Consider the following 24,537-nt stretch of genomic DNA (forward strand, 5'->3'; position numbering starts at 1 on the left):
TTACAAACACCTCTACGCAAATAAACTAGAAAATCTAGAAGAAATGGATAAATTCCTCAACACATACACCCTTCCAAGACTAAACCAGGAAGAAGTTGAATCTCTGAATAGACCAATAACAGGAGCTGAAATTGTGGCAATAATCAATAGCTTACCAACCAAAAAAAGTCCAGGACCAGATGGGTTCACAGCCGAATTCTACCAGAGGTACAAGGAGGAGCTGGTACCATTCCTTCTGAAACTATTTCAATCAATAGAAAAAGAGGGAATCCTCCCTAACTCATTTTATGAGGCCAGCATCATCCTGATACCAAAGCCTGGCAGAGACACAACAAAAAAAGAGAATTTTAGACCAATATCCTTGATGAACATTGATGCAAAAATCCTCAATAAAATACTGGCAAACAGAATCCAGCAGCACATCAAAAAGCTTATCCACTATGATCAAGTGGGCTTCATCTCTGGGATGCAAGGCTGGTTCAATATACGCAAATCAATAAATGTAATCCAGCATATAAACAGAACCAAAGACAAAAACCACATGATTATCTCAATAGATGCAGAAAAGGCCTTTGACAAAATTCAACAACCCTTCATGCTAAAAACTCTCAATAAATTAGGTATTGATGGGACGTATCTCAAAATAATAAGAGCTATCTATGACAAACCCACAGCCAATATCATACTGAATGGGCAAAAACTGGAAGCATTCCCTTTGAAAACAGGCACAAGACAGGGATGCCCTCTCTCACCACTTCTATTCAACATAGTGTTGGAAGTTCTGGCCAGGGCAATTAGGCAGGAGAAGGAAATCAAGGGTATTCAATTAGGAAAAGAGGAAGTCAAATTGTCCCTGTTTGCAGATGACATGATTGTATATCTAGAAAACCCCATTGTCTCAGCCCAAAATCTCCTTAAGCTGATAAGCAACTTCAGCAAAGTCTCAGGATACAAAATCAATGTACAAAAATCACAAGCATTCTTATACATCAATAACAGACAAACAGAGAGCCAAATCATGAGTGAACTCCCATTCACAATTGCTTCAAAGAGAATAAAATACCTAGGAATCCAACTTACAAGGGATGTGAAAGACCTCTTCAAGGAGAACTACAAACCACTGCTCAAGGAAATAAAAGAGGATACAAACAAATGGAAGAACATTCCATGCTTATGGGTAGGAAGAATCAATATCGTGAAAATGGCCATCCTTCCCAAGGTAATTTACAGATTCAATGCCATCCCCATCAAGCTACCAATGACTTTCTTCACAGAATTGGAAAAAACTACTTTAAAGTTCATATGGAACCAAAAAAGAGCCCGCATCGCCAAGTCAATCCTAAGTCAAAAGAACAAAGCTAGAGGCATCACACTACCTGACTTCAAACTATACTACAAGGCTACAGTAACCAAAACAGCATGGTACTGGTACCAAAACAGAGATATAGACCAATGGAACAGAACAGAGCCGTCAGAAATAATGCCACATATCTACAACTATCTGATGTTTGACAAACCTGAGAAAAACAAGAAATGGGGAAAGGTTTCCCCATTTAATAAATGGTGCTGGGAAAACTGGCCAGCCATATGTAGAAAGCTGAAACTGGATCCCTTCCTTACACCTTATACAAAAATCAATTCAAGATAGATTAAAGACTTACATGTTAGACCTAAAACCATAAAAACCCTAGAAGAAAACCTAGGCATTACCATTCAGGACATAGGCATGGGCAAGGACTTCATGTCTAAAACACCAAAAGCAATGGCAACAAAAGCCAAAATTGACAAATGGGATCTAATGAAACTAAAGAGCTTCTGCACAGCAAAGGAAACTACCATCAGAGTGAACAGGCAACCTACAAAATGGGAGAAAATTTTCGCAACCTACTCATCTGACAAAGGGCTAATATCCAGAATCTACAATGAACTCAAACAAATTTACAAGAAAAAAACAAACAACCCCGTCAAAAAGTGGGCGAAGGATATGAACAGACACTTCTCAAAAGAAGACATTTATGCAGCCAAAAAACACATGAAAAAATGCTCACCATCACTGGCCATCAGAGAAATGCAAATCAAAACCACAATGAGATACCATCTCACACCAGTTAGAATGGCAATCATTAAAAAGTCAGGAAACAACAGGTGCTGGAGAGGATGTGGAGAAATAGGAACACTTTTACACTGTTGGTGGGACTGTAAACTAGTTCAACCCTTGTGGAAGTCAGTGTGGCGATTCCTCAGGGATCTAGAACTAGAAATTCCATTCCACCCAGCCATCCCATTACTGGGTATATACCCAAAGGACTATAAATCATGCTGCTATAAAGACACATGCACACGTATGTTTATTGCGGCATTATTCACAATAGCAAAGACTTGGAACCAACCCAAATGTCCAACAATGATAGACTGGATTAAGAAAATGTGGCACATATACACCATGGAATACTATGCAGCCATAAAAAATGATGAGTTCATGGCCTTTGTAGGGACATGGATGAAATTGGAAATCATCATTCTCAGTAAACTATCACAAGAACAAAAAACCAAACACCGCATATTCTCACTCATAGGTGGGAATTGAACAATGAGAACACATGGACACAGGAAGGGGAACATCACACTTCGGGGACTGTTGGGGGGTGGGGGGAGGGGGGAGGGATAGCATTGGGAGATATACCTAATGCTAGATGACGAGTTAGTGGGTGCAGCGCACCAGCATAGCACATGTACACATGTAACTTACCTGCACATTGCGCACATGTACCATAAAACCTAAAGTATAATAATAAAAAAAAAGAAAGAAACTTCCAGAAAGGAAGGAAAGTCTCCCCAGAAGCAGACAGCAAACCTCTCCTTCCATCTCCCTGGCCCTCCCCTGCCCATGCCAGAACCTGACACCAGTGAGAGAGGTGCAAGCAGCTCCCCAGAGACCAAGTGGGTCCGCCTGACACCAGTGTGTGGTCAGCCCCTGAGCAGAGGACGTGGGGTGACAAGGGAACGCTGGGGTTCGGTGTGGAAGGAGGATGGGTGGGTGGCTGCTGGGTCAGCAGCAGGCAGTGCCAGCCACAGAAGACTCCCAGGACACGGAAGCCAGCCCAGGCTGCGCTCTGGAGTGGAGTGGGCCTGGCTTCCTGGGTAGGGGCATGAGGGCTCTCCTGGCTTCCCAGACCTCCTCCTTTGGGTCTTTTCCATTTGTGTGTGGCTTCCCCTGCCATCTCCTGCTCTTTCCTCGCCCCACCTGCTCTATCTCCTCCCAGGGAGGTTTGGAAGCCCGGGGCCTCCCCGCCATCAAGGGCAGGCCCAGGGGAAGGTTGCAGCACCCTCAGGCTCCCCTTCGACACTTGGATCTGCCTGGCATCTTCCCTGAAGAGCACAGGAATTAGAGGGCAAAGGTGTTTCACACACACGTCATGCCCTAAAAAGAAGGAACGGGCCCAACCATCTGCTCCAAAACAAGGCAGGACCTGTTCTGGAAAAAGAGTCCATAATGCCAACTCCTAAACCACCGAAGCTCAAAGAATGGGAGCGTGTGGACAACGGCAAAGCTTAGAGCCGCTGCCAAAGCACAGACTTTCTTAGGAAGCGGATGCCCAATGGCGCCAAGCCATAGAAAGCCTCCCTCATCTCTCCCTAGGAACGAGGGCTGCATTTTCATTCATCAGAAAGAAATAGCCCAATTTGATCAGAAACCTAAAATCATGAGGCTGATGCATTAGCCTGACTCCTCCCACTCCCACAGATCCCCTGTCCACTGCCACCATATCCTCACCGAGGAGCCCACAGGGCCAGCCTCCCACAAGCAGCTGAGATGAGCTGTGGAAGGGAGCTCGTCCCACCCCTGTGGAAGGCGGCGGGCAGCTGTGTAAACCCGACTAGGGCCGGTGGGCTCCTGTCTCCTAGAGACAGGTTGTCTCGGCTCAACTTGGGATTTTCTTCACCATTTTTTCTTTTGGGTCCTATGTGCTCGTGTGTACACACGCAGACACCCTGGGCCATGTGCTAAGGAGCAACAGAAATGCCTCATTTTTATTTATTCATTGTTCACATAGCTCGTGGAGGAAGCCAAAATAGTTATCCCCAAAATATTGAGACCTGCTAAGTGAAAGACACTGAAAACGCAGGGACTGTCTGCCTCTGCCCCTGTTTGCCAGGTGTCAGGACATCCACCTTCCTTCCTGGGGACGGCACCTGCTCACCAGCCCAGAGAGGGCCCCAGCCGTTGCCAGGGACTCTGGGGGCAGATTGCATTGCCTTCTCACAGGTTCCCTCCTTTTAAAAGACTGGAGGCCAGGCACGGTGGCTCATGCCTGTAATCCCAGCACTTTGGGAGGCCCAGGTGGGCGGATCACCTGAGGCCAGGAGTTCAATCAAGACCAGCTGGCCAACATGGTGAAACCCCGTCTCTACTAAAAACACAAAAATCAGCCAGGCGTGGTGGCACACACCTGTAATCCCAGCTACTCAGGAGGCTGAGGCAGGATAATCGCTTGAACCCAGGAGGCAGAGGTTGCGGTGAGCTAAGATCACGCCACTGCACTCCAGCCTGGGCGATAAGCCAAACTCCATCTCAAACAGAAAACCATAAATAAATAAAAGACTGGAGCTGCTCTCTCCTTTGCCTGGTCACTATGCTGAGAGTTATGGCTCTTTGTTAAAATACTGTGTAAACAGGGCCCCTAAGCCACTGCCTTGAGAGGCCCTGGAACCGAGGTCCCGGAACCGAGGTCCCGGAACCGAAACCCCGGAACCGAGGCCCCCGAACCGAGGCCCCGCAACCGAGGCCCCCAAACCGAGGCCCCCACCACGTGGAGGGCACAGCACACGCCAGGAAACCTCTTCTGGTTTTCCTCTTGTTCATCTGACTTTCATTTTCAGGACAGTGACAGTGTCTCGACCAGGAACTCATCAGGGTTGAGAAAAGAAATTATATTTTCTCCTCTTTAGTAGAAAATGTCTAAAAATTTCTCTAACTCCACTCTTGACATTATGGCTTGAGGTAAAATCCAGACAGACAAGAATTTCCATCTAACAAGCAACAAGCCCACGGCCTGCAGGCGTCCTGCTGCTGGTTGAGGTCCAGAAACCGGAAGGACCCCAGACACTTCGTGGGGGAAGCAGAAGACCACAGTGCGGGGTGAGGTCCCAGCAAGGGTGAGGCAGGGACCCAGGCAGCACTGGCCCGGAGCACTGAGGCCCAGAGCACCAAGCGGCTGCTGCCAAGGATGGGCCGTAGCAGGAAGCTCATGGGAAGAATCCCTCTGGGGCCAAACAGGTACAAGACAGAGGCCTCCTCCCAGGAATTGGGAACAGAAGGCTGTGCAGGTGGGATGGGGTCTCACTGGCTTGACTCTGAGCCCAGAAGCATAGAACCAGAGCTCCACAGATCCCTGCCGACCCCTAAGGCTCATCCCAGAGCCCGCATGCTTGGAGTCACAGGCTCTGGGTGGGGACCCAATAGCAGCAGATGGACCCCATGCAACAGGGGCTGAGTCTCCCAGAAGGGGCTCTGCGGCTGTGGATTAACGGCTCGCGGTCGAGAAGCTTCTATACCTGGAAGTGCTACAGAGTTATTGCAAGGGTGCTTTGAGTTTTTAATGTGAATATACTGACTTGGCACTAAATAAATAAAAGCAATAAATAATTATATTGGAATGCTGAGGTTGCCTTTTATTTGAAGAGGGGTTTTCATCCTTGAAATGGATGGAAAACATGGCTCCGGGCCACAGGGAGACAAAGTGCCAGCAGGATGTGCACTGAACCCTCTCTCCCCTCTTCGACCTCACAGGACGATGCTGAAGGAGCAGTACATTGACAAGACGCGCGTGGCCGTGTTCGGGAAGGTGAGTCTGCGCCACCCTGGTCTGAACACCCCTCAGTTCCAGTGTAGCCTGCACCATTACCCAGGTCTAATCCTGATTTACTGAGAACATCTGTGGTCTGCTGGTGAGCAAGTAATTATTTTTTTAAAATCAAGAGCCTGGGTGCTTAGTGATTCCAGCCGTGGGAGGTTTCATTTGATCAGCTCATTTTTCTAAGTTTCTTTTTACATTATCTGGAAGGAAAGAGAAGGGAAGCCAGGTCCCCGCAGGAGAGCTCTAATACATTCCTAATGACTTTTCTCCCATCCACCTGCTGTAGCTATTGGCATGGTGGCCAGGAAAGAAGAGAAGCAGGAAACTATTTCTGGATATCTTGATGTAGAGTAACAACATTAATTACCATGTCTACTTAGACGGAAGCACAGGTGTGGGGAGGGTCACGCAGTGAACTCTCAAACCAGAGCCACTCCCATATGTTGGCCCTTGTCAGAAGGCTATAGCCTGGGATAGCTCAGCTGTAGCTGAGGCCCACGGTTTGGATTTAGGGCCACCTACTATGGCCCTGGTACATGGCCCCTCATTCTCCTTAGACCTGGGGCCTCTTGATCTCAAGAAGGCCAGCACACAGATGGGTCGGCATAGACCCACCTTCCCTCTGGGAGTGACCCTCAGCACAGGCCCTGCAGAGGAGGCCTTGCCGTGACACCCCCGCAGGTGAAGGCTTGGACAAGTAATCAGCACAGTGCCTCTTATGTCATCGCCTCCAAAACCTCAGAGCCCAGCATGCGCTAGAGACCAGGCCCTGCCCTGTGGGCTGCTCCCGGAAGCAGGGGATACAGGAGCCCTCCCACACCTCCTCCTTACCTGCTGGAGGTGAGGCGGTCAGGAGGAGGGCCGGTGGCTTCTCTCCTTGTTCAGAGCCCGGGCACAGAGCCCTACAGGTGCATTCCAGGTGCCTAGATGTCCAATCACTGCCCGTGAGGCCCGAAGCCACTGGGTCATTGGTAGGTGTAACTTGGGTGTCAATAGCCATCACCTCTCCCCACCCTCATGGAAGTGACTTCCCAGCAGACTGGCAGCTGCAAGGCAGGGAGCCTGGGCCGTGGTCAGTCTTTTCTGGTCCTCACTCTGCCCCGCATGCACATGGATGCCACTCCCGAGGGCCTGGCCTCCTTCCTGTGCCTTGCATATAGTCCACCCACTCAGGGCCTTTCATAGTTCACTTCTGGACACAGAGAGCCTTTCTCAACAGGCAGTTGGTCCAAAAGCACACGCAGCCGAGGTGCCAAAGGGAAAGGGGACCCTGTGCACCTGTCAAAGCACAACTGATGCACCCCCACACCCTGTACCCCCGCACTCAGCTCTGCCGAGGACATGTATCCGAGCTCCGTGCTGGGGATCTTTCCTTTTCCATTCTGCCCAGTGGATCCCGGGCCTCTTTCCAGAGCATGAGCATCTCTGTTTTGTTTTAACAAGCTTTAGATAGAGGTCCGTAGACCCCACAATGGTATTTCTCCTCTGAAGAATAAAGCATCAATCCTTTTAGTGGCTTGGCATGTTGCGGCCTGTCCATTCTATTTCCTCCTCACATGTGCCCCAGTGATCTGGCTGCAGCCTTTGTCAGGCATCGCAGGACCTAGGACACACAGCCCAGGGGAGCAGCAGCCGCCCTGCACCCAGAGGTGACCTGGAGAGCAAGGGGGCACCTGTGCGTTATGTTCCCCATACCGAAAATCCCCAACACCGAAAATCCCCCCTGCAGAAGATTGCCTGTCTCTCATTTAAACCAGAGCAGGCCGCGTGGCCCTGCAGGAAAATGAGGTTTAAAGAAAACAAAGAATGACAAGTAAGGACGTGTGGAGTTCACCGACAATAAATATTATTTGTCAGAAAATGAAAATCCTCTTTCATTGTCATTAGACAAGGTGCCCCTGCCCTATTAAAGGAACACACCGGAACGATCGTGCAGGTCATAAATGGTTGATCTTGGGGGAGTTTGGCATGACCTGCGCTTCACGGTCTCAGTCAGGTACCTGGGTTCTCTACACTCCATGCACCCACCAACACACATGCTCACAGACTCACATACACATGCATGCTCACCCATACACATGCTCACACACATGCTCACACAATGCTCACACACATGCTCATTCACACACATGCTCACCCACACACGCTCACACACATGCTCACACACATGCTCATTCACACACATGCTCACCCACACACATGCTCACACACATGCTCACCCATACACATGCTCACCCATACACATGCTCACACATGCTCACCCATACACATGCTCACCCATACACATGCTCACACACATGCTCACACATTCACACACATGCTCACCCATACACATGCTCACACATTCATACACCTGCTCACACACATGCTCACCCATACACACACATGCTCACCCATACACATGCTCACACACACATGCTCACACATTCATACACATGCTCATCCATACACATGCTCACACACACGCTCACACATACACATGCTCACACATTCACACACATGCTCACCCATACACATGCTCACACACATGCTCACACATTCACACACATGCTCACCCATACACATGCTCACACATTCATACACATGCTCACACACATGCTCACCCATACATACGCTCAGACACATGCTCACCCATACACCTGCTCACACACAGATGCTCACACATATCTACACCTGTTCACACACACACATGCTCACACACAATTACACATGCTCACACATGACATACACCTCATACACATGCTCACACACAATTACATACGCCTGCTCACACATACACACACATGCTCACACACATGATTACATACACCTCACACATACACATGCTCACACATGATTACATACACATGCTCACACACATGCTCACCCATAAACATGCTCACACACACATGCTCATACACGTTTACCCATATATATGCTTACACACGCATGCTCACACACACGATTACATACACCTGCTCACACATACGCATTACATACACCTCACACACACATGCTCACACATACACATACATGCTCACAAACATGATTACATACACCTACACACACACATGCTCACACAATTACATACACCTACTCATACACACATATGCTCACACACACGATTACATACACCTCACCCATACACACACACGGTCACACGATTACATATGCTCACACATACATGCTAACACGATTACATACACATGCTCACACACATGCTCACCTATACACATGCTCACACACGCTCACACACACATACACACGAGTACATACACATGCTGACACACACATGCCCACACACGATTACATACACATGCTCACACATACAAACGTTCACACTCACATGTTCACACACACGCACACATGCTCACGCACACACCCATACACACATACTCACACATGATTACATACACATGCTCACATACATACACGATTACATACACATGCTCACACATGCTCACACATACACACATGTTCACAAGGCTCATACACATGTTCTTACACATACATGCTCACGCATACACACATATACACACATGCTCACACACAGGCACACATGATCACACATACACAGGCTTGCACAAGTTTACACACATACATGCTCACGCATACACACATATACAAACATGCTCACACACAGGCACACATGATCACACATACACAGGCTTGCACAAGTTTACACACATACTCATACACACATGCGCACATATGCACATGCTCTCACATACATGTATAGGCACACACAGGATTACACATGCTCACACATGTGTTTATACACATACATACACCCATGCACATGTTCATGCGTTTATACACACACATCACACATACACACACCCATATACTCACACACACATTCACACACACGCTGTCACATGCTCTGTCTCTCACACATACCTGACGGTTCCGTGCTGTCCCCTGTTTCCCTCAGGGTCTTCCCTTTGGAGGCTGCAGCTCGTCTGAGCATCCAGCCTTGAAGGCACCGAGCAGGCAAGGAGGTAGGGCTTTTCTCTAGGGAGGTCTGCATTGCAGTACGGCTTCCTCATCCCCGCTAAGGGTAGGGAAGGGCCAGAGTCTAGGACTTACCTGAATACAGAACATCTGGGAGCGTCTGTCTCGTGTGGGCCTTGTGCTGAGCCTGTGCAGACCAGGACTTGCGCCCTAAGCCACTTGTTGGCCCCTCCCTCAGAATCGTGTGCAATGGCTTGGCCTCACCAATAGACAAGGGAGGCGGCAAGAAATGCCGTAGAGAGACACTGAGCCTAAAGGACAGCACCTTACACCTGTGCAGTCCACACTTGCCTTTCCAATTCACCATTGCATTTCATCCTCACGTCCCTTGACACCAAGGCCCAGAAGCGGAGAAGGTGCACATCACATAATGCTGAGTTGGAAGGGAGTTTGCTTTTCATCTCTTGTCTACTGCCCCGTGAACAACTTTCCAAGTGACACATTTTGTAAAAGGAGAGAACCTGCACGGAACTGGCTGCTCTGGGGCCCTCTCCCTGCCCGACGCTGCTTCATGCTGAGTTACTGCCAGGACTCCTAACTGTCTTCTCTCTGTGCTGTCTCCAGGATTACGGTGGCTACCTGAGCACCTACATCCTCCCAGCAAAGGGAGAAAATCAAGGCCAGACATTCACCTGCGGCTCCGCTCTCTCTCCAATAACAGACTTCAAACTCTATGGTAAATAGCCCTGCAGGACCAAACACCAGGCCCCGCTCCTGCCCCAACCCCTGCCTGTGTTGCCCCACAGCCCTCCCTTCAGCACCACCATCCCTCTAACCACAGGCGCCTCCAGGCCACAGTCACCACCTTGGGCTGATGGAAGAACCCAGAGAAGGAGCGGGAAGGGTCTCAGGTGATATGTTTTGAATGAAAGTGGTCAATCCCCAGATGCCTACAAATCACATCCCAATGAAGAAGACCACGAGTTGGAAACAACTAGTACTCCGCTGGCAGCAGTGGGGGCAAGGAAGCCAGGGTGCACAGGAGGGGAGCAGGTGCCACAGGCCCTGCCGGGCCGCCCTCCTTCTCTGCTCCCAGAAGAATCCGAGCAGGGCCTTGCCCTGAGTTCTATGCCTGGGTATGGGTATTTGGTGCACAGATGTTACCAGATAAGGAAGGGCTGGTTGGGAGGGAATTGCTACCATAGAGCAATTCAACGAGGTCCACGTGGCTCAGCTCTGCCTTCCTGCCTCCCTGGCCATGCAAATGGCACCTGGCCAGCACCTGTCCTCAGAGAGTATGGGTCTCCATGGGCACAAGGCAGAGATGGGGTCAGGCTGTCAGGGTGACCTGCTGTGGGGACCAGATGGAGATGAGCCCACCCAGGTGTGGCAACCAGACCTCTGTCCAGGCACATAAGGGCTTTGCTGTGTTTGGGGGTTCCAGGCCCCTGCATTCTCCTCCTTATGGTCGCCCAACCCTTTTTCTCTGAACCTGAGCTCTGTGACCTGAACCCATTTCTTAGACTATACAGAGAGGTCTTTTCTGCGGCTCCGAGAACTTGCATTCAGGTCAGGGCTCCGCAGCAGCCAGGCTGTTCCCTCCAGCTGTCCCCACCCTAAGCAGCGCTGGCAAGTGAGGTGGAAATGGAGGGGGCTTCCTGCTGCTGGTCTACCGCAGCCCTGCCAGAGCCTGACATTCCCTGCAGGTTGGAGGAACAAGTCCAGCTCCCATTGCCACACCTAGCCCCAGCCCTGCTGTGCTGGCCAAGCCCTGTAGACACCGCCCAGCAAGGCAGGGACCACGGTGGGCCCAGCAGCCTCCTGGCTGGTGCAGCCAAGTCTCCCAACACCTTCACAGCGGGCTCGCTCCAGTGCAAATTTCAACTCATACAGGAACTCCCCTGGTCCAAAATGTGAATCATGGAAGAGCAATGTTCCCTCGGGAATGGGGGTGCCACCTTCAAATTGAGTGAGACTTTCTTAATTCTTTCATCATGCTGTTTCAGATTTGTCTGATTCAAATGCACATAAATCTGAATCAGATTGTCTGATTCAAATGCACATAAAGGCTGCCATCGTGTCTTGATGGGTCACTGTGCCCAAAACCAGCCAGTCCTCTTCATTGTCTCCTGGGCGCCCTCAGGCTTACCCTGCAGGCCGGGGGCACTGTGCAGAGCCCTTTCCACCCTCAGCCCTAGGAGAAGCCCCTGACACTCCTGTTGCCCAGCTGACCGCAGGGCCTCATGCAGAACCGAGGGCAGGGATGCGCCTGGACTTTTTAAAAAATAAGTAAATCTTGATGGAAATGTGCTCTCTTACCACCCATGCTCTTCCTAAGTGTTGAAGGAGGAGGTTATCCTATTTATTTAGGAATCAGATTAACTGGGTTTTGCTTAATTAAGGGTCTGCAGTGCTGATGAAAATTGCAACACCGGCACTCACACACGTTAAGGTTCCCGTTGTACCGTCTGATGCCCCTTGTAAAGACCCAAATGATATAGGTGGTGTTTTTAAAAAACCAACAATCTGCCACACAAGTGGCAAGTGGGAATGAGCCTGAGCCCCCATCTGGCACCCGGCCCAGGGCCCTCCCTAGAGTTTGGGGGCTGCGCTCACAGGGCCTCGAAGTCAGAGATAACCTCCCTCCCTTTGCTTCCGTGCAGCCTCTGCGTTTTCCGAGAGGTACTTGGGCCTCCACGGACTTGACAACAGAGCGTACGAGGTATGTATGGGCAGAACTAGAGAATGTGATGAGACCAGTCAGCCTCTGCCACAGTCTCCAAGCCTGCTCTGGCTGTATGGCCCACTCTGCCTTCCCCAGCCCCGTCCTTCTCCCTCACCAGCACCAAAGCCCACTCAGAAACCTCCGAAGGATCCTTCCACCAGACCGTGGATTGAGGTTAACATGGCCTCTCTGGGTTCCGCCTGATTTCCCATTATAGGACTTGAGGGATGAAGAAGAAAGTAAGGATATTTGATGGCGGAGTCAGTCCCAGCGTCCATGGATACCTGATGTGCACAGGACTCCTGGCTCTCCCTACAGCTGCTGGGGGAGAGTGAGCTTTTTTTTTTTTTTTTTTTTGAGATGGAGTCTTGCTCCATTAGCTTGGATTACAGGCACACGCGGCCACGCCCAGCTAATTTTTGTATTTTTAGTAGAGACGGGGTTTCACTGTGTTGGTCAGGCTGGTCTCGAACTCCTGACCTCAGGTGATCCACCTGCCTCAGCCTCCCAAAGTGCTGGCATTACAGGTATGAGCCACTACCCCTGGCCTGAGAGTGAGCTCTTGACTGAGGAGCAGAAAGCCTCTCTGATGCGACCTCCTGAGTCAGACCTGTTGATTTGGTGCAGCTGTCAGACACGGCGTTTCTCCAGCTGTGAGCAGGGAGGGAGGCCAGAGCTCCCGGCCAAGGCAGCACTGCGTTTTCAGAGTGGAAACTTGGACAAAGGAACTGAGTCTGTCCAGGCAGTTAGCTCCCTGAGGCTCCAGGTGAAATGATGGCCCTCTGAGGCTACCTGGAGTTGGAGGAAACTCTTCCTTTTTCTATTCTTCTCTTCTACCCGCTCCTCTTCCAAAAAGGGATTTAATGTGGGGGAAAGCTGGGTGTGGTGTATTAGTCCATTTTCATTCTGCTGATAAAGACATACCCGAGACTGGGCAATTTACAAAGGAAATAGGTTTAGTGGAGAACTTACAGTTCCACGTGGCTGGGGAAGCCTCACAATCATGGCTGAAGGCAAGGAGGAGCTGGTCACATCTTACATGAATGGCAGCAGGCAAAGAGAAAGCGTGCACAGGGAAACTCTGCCTTATAAAGTCATCAGCTCTCGTGAGATTTATTCACTATCATGAGAACAGCACAGGAAAGACCCGCCCCCATGATTCATTCATCTCTCACTGGGCCCCTCCCACAACTCATGGGAATTATGGGAGCTACAAGATGAGATTTGGGTGGGGACACAGAGTCAAACCATACCACTGGGCTTCTGAGATCTGCCCTGCATTTCTTTGCAGATATAAGGCATCCCGGTTCTCCGGGAACTTAGTGTTTTCAATACACTTCACCTACCTTCTCAGTCAGGTTTCCAAGCAGAACACCTGGCTCCCTGCAGTGCAGCCCCCTAACTCTGTCCCCTTGACCCCGCATGTGCAGATGACCAAGGTAGCCCATCGAGTCTCCGCACTGGAAGAACAGCAGTTCCTGATCATTCATCCCACTGCCGATGGTAAGGACTGAAAACGTGAATTCACTGTGTATCTGGTAAAAGCCTCCTCCTTGATGGCACCATGAGTTTTAACAAATGTCTTCCTCTCTTTTTTTTTTTTGAACAGAAAAAATTCATTTCCAGCACACAGCAGAACTCATTACACAACTAATTAGGGGAAAGACTAATTACAGCTTACAGGTACAGTACGCATGTTACTCTGTTTTGAACCTGGAGCAAGACATTCCTTTCATGGAGAAAGACCTGACGGGTGTTCAGGACCTTCTACTGCAGCAGACACGCCTGTGCTGTGGTGGTCGGTGATGAGCAGGGTCCCAGCAGGTTGGAAAATCAGCACATGCTCAACGTTTTCTTATAATTAATGATAGCTCTGCTCTGTACTTCAGCCAGGTTTAAATCCCTTTAGGACAACCACCACCCCGTACTCCCATCCCAGCCCTGCTTCCCTCCTCTGGGCAGTGAGAAAAACCAAGCCAGCACCCGCCCTGCCCAGCAGTGTGGCTGGGGCTATCCCAGTGTGGGGAGTGGGACTGTTGTTCTGGGTTGGTGAGAGTGGTGCTGGCGGGCCCTGAGCCTTGCCCCACTGCTTCCCTCTGACCAACACCACACATTACTACGCACTAGCAGGATGTCCTGGGGGCATCTGTAGCTAGGCAGTAGTGAAAGAGGGGTACCCTTCCCAGAACTGAACTCACTTTCCCACAACCAACCCATGGCCCGTCCACAACAGCATCAAGTGCTGACCCAGCAGCCTCAAACCTGGGCTCTTCCCAGCAATGCACAGGGCTGTCTCTGGAAACTTCTGCCATTTTCTTCCTGCCCTCTGCTCCTTTGGTGGAACAGGTATGACCCAATGGTCTCTTCAGGTCCGACATGAATGGGAGAGCTCCTTGGGAACAAATGACGGGCAGGCACCCCGCCTCCCTCAAAGAGCTCTTGCCCTGGGCTGATCACTGCCTTGGCCTCCAACATCCCTGCCTGTGGGAGGGAGGGACCACCTGTGGGCTTGATCAGGCAGGGAGAGCTCCAGCCAGAAGGGAGTTGGACCCTAGTGTGGATGAAGAGGGGCAGAAGGACGGGGTTACACCACACTTGAGTTTCCTTGTGAAAGACGTTCAGATTTCAGACTTTTTCATAGTAAGTGTGGCAGCTGCATGGCAATGTTAAGCACACTGACCATGAAAGTTCCAAAGTTCTATCTGTATGTGCTCCCATGGGCAACTCCCCAAGATATGGGGCCAGCTGAACCCCCAGGTACAGAGCAGCCTGCATCACTGCAGGCTCCACGGGTATCAGGGAGTGGGACACGCATGTGGGCACAGCAAAGGTCTTCACAGACACCCTGTGCATCTGGAGCCAGGCCCAGCCCCAGGTAAGAGCACGGGAGATGGGGACCTGAGGCAGGAGGAGAAAGCTTCCTGCCCCATACCCTCTTGTACTACTTTAAGTTTTAATGACATATCATAGCCTAATGGTAGCATTAATAAATACTTCAAAATAAAGATGAATTTCACCCTCCAAAAACATACAAAGAAGGCAGGAAGAGGCAGTCTAGTGTCACAAAAAGATGTAGGTTTTGAGCCAGATGCAGTGGCTCACACCTGTAATCCCAGCACTTTGGGAGGCTGAGGTGCGGGGATTGCTTGAGCTCAGGAGTTTGAGACCAGCCTGGGCAACAGAGCAAGACCCCATCTCTACAAAAAGGTTTTAGAAAATAGCCGGACGTAGTGAAGTGTACCTGTTGTCCCAGCTACACAGGAGGCTGAAGTGGGAGAATCAGTTGAGCCCAGGAAGTTGAGGCTGCAGTGAGCTGTGGTCACACCATGGCATTCCAGCCTGGGCGACAGAGTGAGACCCTGTCTGAAAAAGAAAAGAAAAAAATAAGATGCAGGCTTTGAATCCCTGCACGTGCACAGATGGTTCACGGTGTTCCTAGGAGATGGTGGCATCACTGCACTGGCAGTAGAATAATTAGCCATCATCCTGTTGGCATCTGGGACCGAAAAAGCCCACATTCCAGGCCTCGTTCTCAGCACACCATGGCTATAAGATTGTTTAATTCTCACAAAGTGTTATGAGCTGGAGTCTGTGATTATCCTCCCCACCCGACACACCTGGAATCCGAGGCTCAGGCAAGTTAACCGTCCACAGTCACACAGGGAGTAGCCAGGAGGCAAAATCTGTGCGGTGGGCCCGTGGGCACCCAGGACAGCATGCAGCCCTTCCACGGGAGTTTCCCACGCTCAGAGTGTAACTGAGAGAGCATAGGAGTGTAATGGCGCGATCTTGGCTCACAGCAACCTCCGCCTCCTGGGTTCAAGTGATTCTCCTACCTCAGCCTCCTGAGTAGCTGGGATTACAGGTGCGCCCCACCATGCCCAGCTAATTTTTATATTTTTAGTAGAGAAGGTGTTTCACCATGTTGGCCAGGCTGGTCTCGAACTCCTGACCTCAAGTGATCCACCCGCCTCGGCCTCCCAAAGCACTGGGATTACAGGCATGAAACTCTTTCCATTTCTTTTCAGAGCCTGACACCCTGAAAACTTGGGCTGCGGCTCTGTAGTCCCCAAGCTTGTATCCATGTTGCAAATTCAAGCAAGCAGATCCGGACTGCAGAGTGTTGAATGAAGAGCTTCCCCATGTTTTCACCCAGTTCCCACTGAGCATTTGCTGTGCCTGGAGAGGGATAGGCACCGGGGGGGAGTGGCGGTGTTTGAAGGCTGGTTGGCTTCATGAATGGGTGGTGCATGTCCGCGCTAGGGGAGGCGCCCCTCTGACTGGGACAGCCAGGCAGAGCTCCCAGGAGGAAGAGGCACTTCCACAGGAGTGGCATGGTTAGGAAACTCACTTCATCAACTAAAATCCAGCCCTGGACGGGGCCCGGGTTTCACTAGGCTCCACACCTTCTGTGCGTTCCCGTCCCATGGGGAGGGTGTACCTGGGAGGGTAATTTCTCCGTGCCTTCCTTGCAGATTTACCCGGACGAAAGCCATTACTTTACCAGCTCCAGCCTCAAACAGCATCTGTACCGGTCCATTATCAACTTCTTCGTGGAATGCTTCAGGATCCAGGACAAACTGCCGACAGTCACAGCGAAAGAGGACGAGGAGGAGGACTAACCTCAGGTCGCTCTAAGCACAAACGTGGCTCTTTCTACAACCAGATGCAACTGAGGGATTTCCCCGCCCTCCCTCTTCCCTCGCGGGGCGGGGCAGGGCCGGGTGTTCCATAGCATGTGTGTCTCGGATGCCGAAGGCAGTTTTGCTTGGGAAACAAGCTCCTTCCCCGGGGTCATCACTCACGGCCTCCACGTCACCAGGGACAACTCTGTCCCCGCAGCAGCGCCTCCACCTGGTGCCCGAGAGACCGGCACACCATGGCCCCTCCCGCAAGGAACAGAGCAAAGGATGGTGACCGCAGAGCCCACGTGAGCCCACAGGACACCGGCCCCTAGATTCCAGCCACCAAGCGGAAGCATGAGACCCGCCCACACTAGCCTCTGTGTTCCCGTTAGCAGCATCACACCCTGTCTCATGTCACAGTGCCATGGACACAGCAGTTACAGCACAATTGTTTTAGCAGTGCGTGTTCCTATATGGGCTTGCTACTTCCTGTAATTAGGACATTCAACATGGTGAGGGGCTACAAGAAAACAAACCCTTTTCTGTACAGTCTTACTGTAGCTACGCTAATGGTTAACCTGATAGAATTAACTCGTATTTTTCTATGGTTTTAACCTGATGCTCCACTGTCTCCCTCATGGGGTTGTTTTGCTGTTTTGGGTTTGGCCTTGTTTCGCCTTCCTTTCTCCAGTCCACGTGTAGACTTTGCACTTGTTTGGATGAAGAAGCAGATCGGAAGTAACTGCTCCCTCCTCAAGGTTGTCTTCAGACGTCTTGGAGACGTTCCTAAACACTGAGGGGGAAGACAGCCAATAGTACCCATTAAAAGAAATACGGAAATAAAACCTCTCTCCCACTGAGCTGTGCTAGGACTTGGCTGAAGATGTGCACTGTCTATTTACATCTGTCCTTACAACCATCCTTGTCCTCCCTGGTACGGTATCAAGCTCTTTCCCACGACATTTGGTTAAAAAAAAAAAAAAAAAAAAAAAAAAACAGAAAAAAGACAAAGCGTCAACTCCACCCGCAGGCCCGCTGTGTGTGCTCGGGCCACGGGAGTCCTGAGGGTTCTGTGGGCCTGCGCGCATCCCTCTCCCATCGTCGGAGTGGCTCCGTGACCTTCCTGCCACGAGCAGGAGGTTGATGATGTGCTACGTTAGCCTTGTAAGATACACTCCCACCAAATGTGCGGCCGGTGTTCCCAGTGTATATTTCATTCTGTTGTATATAAAGGAAGCAATGTGTGTCAGGCCTCTGTGCAGTCAACCCAGCCTCCTCCCGCCAGTGCTAACCCCGTGTTGAGCCTGCATGCTGACACTCTGGCTGATCTGGACTCTAGAAGTGCTAGTTTGAAATATATCCATTACCGCCATTTCCTTTTGAGCTTGTGGACAAGCTGAATGTCAGGACTGACTTCTCCAGCTCCCAGCCCTGCGGGGGTGTCCTTGGCATCCCGTCAGCAGAGGAGATGCGTTCCTGTTGCATTTGGCGTTTGGGGCTTTGGGTTTATCCACATGAGCTCTGAACGTCCGTTATAGTTAGGGTGATTGGAAGGTCTCCATCACTGGGTGTTTTAAAGGTGATTCACCACCATTTGTGAAAGGACCAATGTGCTGACAAACAGGACCGATCCGAGTGCTACATGACTGTGCGTTTGCTATTTCAATGGGCCTGAACGACTACAAAGCCAGCCAGGTCTGGAAGGGGAAGCCAGCTCTGGCCACGACATCTGGTCGGAGGGAAGTGGGGATGTGGCATGGTAGCGTCTGTTCATCCATGGAATAAAACATTATTTTACCACTTGGATTGTTCCTTTCTTGCTCATCCTCCACCATCGCACCCTAGAAAGTGTGCTAGGCTTCAGGAGACTTTCAGAGTACCCACTGGGCCCCTCCAAGATGGATGCGTGGCCTCAAGAGCCTGGTGTGTACCAAATGAAGGTTGCATCCATGGTCGCAGCAGTCTGGGTAATAGAGAAGGACGCAACCAGTCGAATATATCAAAGCCCCAAATCAGTCCAAGAAAACACATTTGAATTTTGTCTTGGGAGTCTTAGGGTGGAGACGCAGAGCTATTCCCTAACCCCAAGAGTGAAATTGATTCTCAGTGGAAGCCATAGCATTGTCCACTAGAAAACTCTAATTTTTTTTTTTTTTTTTGGTAGAGATGGGGTTTCGCCATGTTGCCCAGGCTGGTCTTGAACCCCTGGCCTCAAGTGATCCTCCTGCCTCAGCCTCCCAAAGTGCTGGGATTATAGGCGTGAGCCACCATACCTGGCCTAGAAAACTTAAGAAAAATGTCTCCATCTGTTGGAAATGTATCCACTCATTTGCTATTACCAATGTCGATGTAAACATGGCCCAGCCTGAAAGCCAAGGGATTGATTTAATTAATTAATTAATTAATTAATACTTCCCGACCATGGAGTACCTGCTGCCTCAGAGATGGGGGATCAGTCCCGTCAGCCCCGCTGAATTAGCTGATTCTTGTCACCCTCTGGATCAAGAATCATGGAAAGAATGGGGTGGGTGGAGAGGAGGAGTTAAAAAGGAAAAAGAAAGAAAGAATCAAACGCGAAAGGAGATTTTTAAAAACCAGACACAGCAGAGGCCATCTAAGTCTAACATACTCATTCCCCCCAAACAGTATCTCTGTGAGCCACCCTGGCCCTCTCCCTGGGCTCGCCCCAGAAGGAGGCCAGGGCCCCCATCCCAGCTTTCCATCCCTGAGTCCTTCCCCCGGACCAGGGCTTGATTTGTGGATAGGAGTTGATGGTTTGCTCAAGAAGGTGCATTTTCCCACTTTGGAAAACACTGAGCGTGGAATGACGAGCTAGCCCTGGCCCTGAGAACAAGCGTTGGCCACAACCAGCAGGGACCACTCCAGTTCCCACTTGGAGAAGCTTTGGTCTTTCCCCAGCTCTAGAATGGCTTTGGGAAGACGCCAGCGTGGCCTCACCAGGCCCCTGCAGCTGCGGTTGCTGTGCCTGTCTGGCTCAAATCCCCCACTGCAGCCTTCTCTGTGTGTTCAAACTGCACATGCGTGGCACAGTGGAGTGCTACTTTTATTTCCGTTTTAAATTAGTGTTTTTTTTTTTTTTTTTTTTTTGAGATGGTATCTCGCTCTGTCACCAGGCAGGATTGCAGTGGTGCAATCTCAGCTCACTGCAACTTCTGACTCCCTGGTTCAAGTGACTCTCCTGCCTCAGCCTCCCGAGTAGCTGGGATTACAGGCAAGCGCCACCACACCCAGCTAATTTTTTGCATTTTTAGTAGAGACGGGAGTTTCACCATGTGAGCTAGGATGGTCTTGATCTCCTGACCTCTTGATCCGCCCACCTCGGCCTCCCAAAGTGCTGGGATTACAGGCATGAGCCACCACACCTGGCCTAAGTTAGTTTTAATACTGAACTTCCAACCAGGCAGCTATGGAATTCCCAAAGCACCATCAGGTTTCTCAGCACCCGGTTCTAGGCCCACAGCCCAACTCCTGGGCTGCCTGGGGCATCTCTGAGGCCACGGGCCGTCAGGTTCACAAAGACATGCACGTGGGGGGACCTCCATCCCCACTGGCCTGAAAACATGCTCCTTTCCCTCCCGCCTGACCCAACCCACCCAGCAGCAGTGATTTACGGGATTGATTGCTTTCGGGAAGCCCCTATTAAAATCCCCTCTGTCACAGAAGAGCCCAGAAGGACATTTTCAGAAGCTCTTTTGGTGCTCCCTCCTGGCACACAGCTGCGCATTCGTAGGAAGAGACGGGCGCCTGGTGAGAGCCTGGATGTGCCCATGGACAAGGGCCAGGCCATAAATCAGGGCAGGGCTCCAACCTGCACCTGCAGACGCTGCCCCAGGGTCAGGCATGGCCTCTGCAACGGTTGGTCCCAGAGGTCAGGACTTGAGTGGTAAATACCAGCTTCCCTTATTCTCAGCCCTGCTTCTAACTGAGGACCAACTGGGAAAAGCCAGATACCCACAGCCAATCTCCTGGGACACCCTGCTTCTGCGCGCCTCCAGCTTCCCACTCCAGCAGCCTCCAGCCAGAGCATCCCTGGAGCCTCCTTTTCTCCACCGTGAAGCTCACCCACCCCCCTCGTCCGAACGCAGGTAAGAGCAGTGAGCCCCTTGCTGGAGAAAGCTCTGGATAAGCAGCCTCTGCTCACACTCATTTTGGTGCAGTCTTAGCCTTAGCCACCATAGTGAAGTCCCATAGACTGGGGGCTTAAATAGTAGGACTTGATTTCTCACAGTTCTAGAGCCCAGAAGTCTAAGATCATGGGACCAGCACACTCGGTTCCTGGTGAGGGTTCTCTCCCTGGTTTACTATCGGCCGTCTTCTCCCTCTGTCTGCATGTGGCAGAGCGAGAAGGAGTGAGAGGGAGCAAGAGCATGAGAAGAGACTTCTCTGATGTTTCTTCTTACAAGGCACGAATCCCATCATGGGGGACCCACACTTATGACCTCTTCTAACCCTAATCACTTCCCAGATGCTCCATCTCTAGCCATCACACCGGGGCTCAGGGCTTCAACAGTGAATTTGGGGAAACATAACATTCAGTCTGTCACAGGTGGTCTTTGTTTATTTTCACACTGGCATTCCAGGGAGAAAATAGGTGTTCTTTTATTCCAGAGAAGAGTTGCTGAGGGGCCTCTGGGGACTCTGAGGCCAGGGAAGGAGGGAGGCAGAGAAGGTGGACAGAGCCTCAGGAGACTGACCTCCCTGCTGGGGCTGCCCAGGGGTCCAGACAGGTAGACGGGCAGCCTTCCAGGGCTGCTCCCGAAGGCCTGGCTTCCCCTCTGCAAACCACAAGCTCCAAAATGGTCATTCTCCATCTGAACTCAGCCAGTGACACTACACAGATAGGGAATCTGAAGCCCAGAGAAGGCAAGGAAGTTGCCCAACACCACGCAGGAAGCGGTCACAGTCCTGCATTCCTTCCACCCTTTTTTCCTGCTGTGTTTTCTTCAATGATAAACCCACAAGTCCTGGCCTCAGGGCCCCGGGAGTAGCCAGCTGCCTTTCTCCACAGAGTTGGGCTGGGGGGTGGGGGGGGTCTAGCATGGTCCCTTGGGGTGCTCGTCCTCACCCATGTGGGTGCCCCAAGCGCAGTCTCCAGCCAACATGGAGCCTGGCTCGGTGGACGTGGGCGTCAAGATCCAGGCTCTGAGAAAACCACAGAGGTATGGGCCCTGCCAATTCCTATCCAGCCGGGGATCCTTTCTAGAAATTCTTTTTTTCCAACTTTTTTTATTTTATTTTTAATTATTATACTTTAAGTTCTAGGGTACCTGTGCACAACGTGCAGGTTTGTTACATAGGTATACGTGTGCCATGTTGGTGTGCTGCACCCAATAACTCATCATTTACATTAGGTATTTCTCCTAATGCTATCCCTCCCCTCTACCTCCACCCCATGACAGGTCCCGGTGTGTGATGTTCCCCACCCTGTGCCCATGTGTTCTCATTGTTCAATTCCCACCTATGAGTGAGAACATGCGGTGTTTGGTTTTCTGTTCTTGCGATATTTTGCCCAGAATGATGGTTTCCAGCTTCATCCATGTCCCTACAAAGGACATGAACTAGAAATCCTCACTGATCGGCTTACCAGCACCCGACGCACAGCCATAAGGTAGCTCTGTGTTGATTCCCAGACTGGGATCGGAAGTGATCACAAGTTCAAGGAGACACGTAAACACACAGAAGAGCCGGGTCAGCCACCCTACTCTGTAACCTCCCCCAGGAGAAAGTGCGTGCCGCACACTCAGCATGGGCCTGGTCCACCGTGGGTGTGCCAGCAATGAGCACACTGCCACCCTGACCACCCAAGTAAAGGGAACCCCAGAAAGCCACAATCTTTGTCTGTTTTGTTCACTGCAGAAGCCTCAACAGATAGAACCATGTTCACGATCAGAGGGGAGAGGAGGGTCCCACCTGGGTCACATCACAGTCTGGGGGTCTGCAAGAAACAGGTGGATGCTGGTGGTGACCAGAGCTGCCATGTCCACGATTCTCTCGGTGGGAATGTGCTCTGTGCGTCCGTCAGGCTGGCTCAGAAGCTCACGGAAGCCCTTTCAACACCATGCAGAGCCAGGTGGACGATAAAATGTTTGGGAAAGAGGAGAACCATTTTCAAAATGATATGAATATATTTAAATCCATTAAAATGTTCCATTTGACATACATTCATTTATCTTCAACCTCTTCATGAGCTCAGTGAGTTGAGTTCTGTTAGCTTCCATGTGTAAACTACAAGCATAGGTACTGTAGTATAAAAACCTAAATGTCATGAATGGAACAGGGCCGGAAAGACCGTCGTGAAGCCGTCTGAATGCGAGTCCTTTCCAAGTTCTCCATGCGTTCCTAGTCATTTACAGTTGTCTTGCCCACAACTTATTTCAACTCCTTTTTTTTAGCAGATTGCCCCTACAGAATTTTTCCAAATCACTCAACTTCATTTTTCTAGGAATGACATCATTTTGTTTTTATACTCACTGTCCAAAGTTTAAGTGGGATTGAATCCAATTTGGTGCCGTGAATACCACTGTGCTCCACCCAGCGCCCCTCTCAGAGCAGGGTGAGACTCTGCAGGACAGGACACCGTGGCCCAGCTCCTGAGCATGTGGGCTGAGCTGTTCACAGATGGGCCCTTGGCTAGCCTACCGCACCTGCAGGGGACCTGCCTGGTTGAAGGTCACAGCCCCTCCCAGGAGCGCCACGTGGCCAAGGACTGTGTGACTTGGGATACCAAGACCCAGTCCCTCTGTCTCAATTTAGGACAATCTCAAAGGTTATCCCAGCCACAGAGGCTTCAGCTCAAGGGCGACGTCCTGGGGGACAGACTGAGGCCAACAGGCTCAGCCTCAGCCCCCCGGTGCGTCTCCCTAGGGCACTACCAGTGAACCTGCACGAGGCAGCGGTCCCTCGGAGAGTCTGTTTCTAGGGATCCTAATCTAACCTATGACTGGAGTGAGAAGTACCACTACAAAGGAAATGAAACAAAACAGATGGGGGTGCAAACCCAACAGATGCTCGGCGAGCCCAGCGGCACTCACCTCTGGGGGATGCAGGCTTCCACCTGGAGGAGAAGACCAGACCAGCCGACCACCCTGAGTGTGGGCAGTCCGTGTGCTACACAGAGGGATGGAGCCACAGTGGACAGCCTGCACCCTGCTTTCATAATGTCAGTCAGGGAACTGCTACCACCCAGACTAGACACGGCCCACCTGGAACCCCTCTGTTGACCTGCAGGGGATTCGCTTGGGGGTAGCTCAGCTCCTCCCATGCCTCTGCCGTGGACCCCAGGTACTGCCTGCTGGCCTGGTGGGACCTTCACTCCAAAGCCCAGTGACTAATGCAGAAGCGTGGAGGACCCACTGCCAGCATCCTCTGAACAAAG

The 24,537-nt window shown here is 51.0% G+C and overlaps 1 protein-coding gene across 2 annotated transcripts in view; it reads left to right on the forward strand.

Moving 5' to 3' along the window:
* DPP6 (dipeptidyl peptidase like 6) overlaps window positions 1-19,172 on the forward strand; it is an 863,103-nt gene extending 843,931 nt beyond the window's left edge. The window contains exons 21-26 of one of the 2 annotated variants that reach the window (XM_024249875.3): window positions 5,792-5,846; window positions 10,416-10,527; window positions 12,455-12,513; window positions 13,947-14,019; window positions 14,126-14,199; window positions 16,992-19,172. In XM_024249875.3, the coding sequence (XP_024105643.2) occupies window positions 5,792-5,846; window positions 10,416-10,527; window positions 12,455-12,513; window positions 13,947-14,019; window positions 14,126-14,199; window positions 16,992-17,138 (520 nt within the window). In that variant the 3' untranslated portion in view covers window positions 17,139-19,172. The remainder of the gene's footprint in view (window positions 1-5,791; window positions 5,847-10,415; window positions 10,528-12,454; window positions 12,514-13,946; window positions 14,020-14,125; window positions 14,200-16,991) is intronic. The other variant, XM_024249876.3, reaches the window with a different exon arrangement.
* The last annotated feature ends 5,365 nt before the right edge of the window (window positions 19,173-24,537 follow it).

The sequence above is a fragment of the Pongo abelii genome, chromosome 6, assembly GCF_028885655.2.
Source record: "Pongo abelii isolate AG06213 chromosome 6, NHGRI_mPonAbe1-v2.0_pri, whole genome shotgun sequence".
Classification (NCBI taxonomy): Eukaryota; Metazoa; Chordata; class Mammalia; order Primates; family Hominidae; genus Pongo; species Pongo abelii.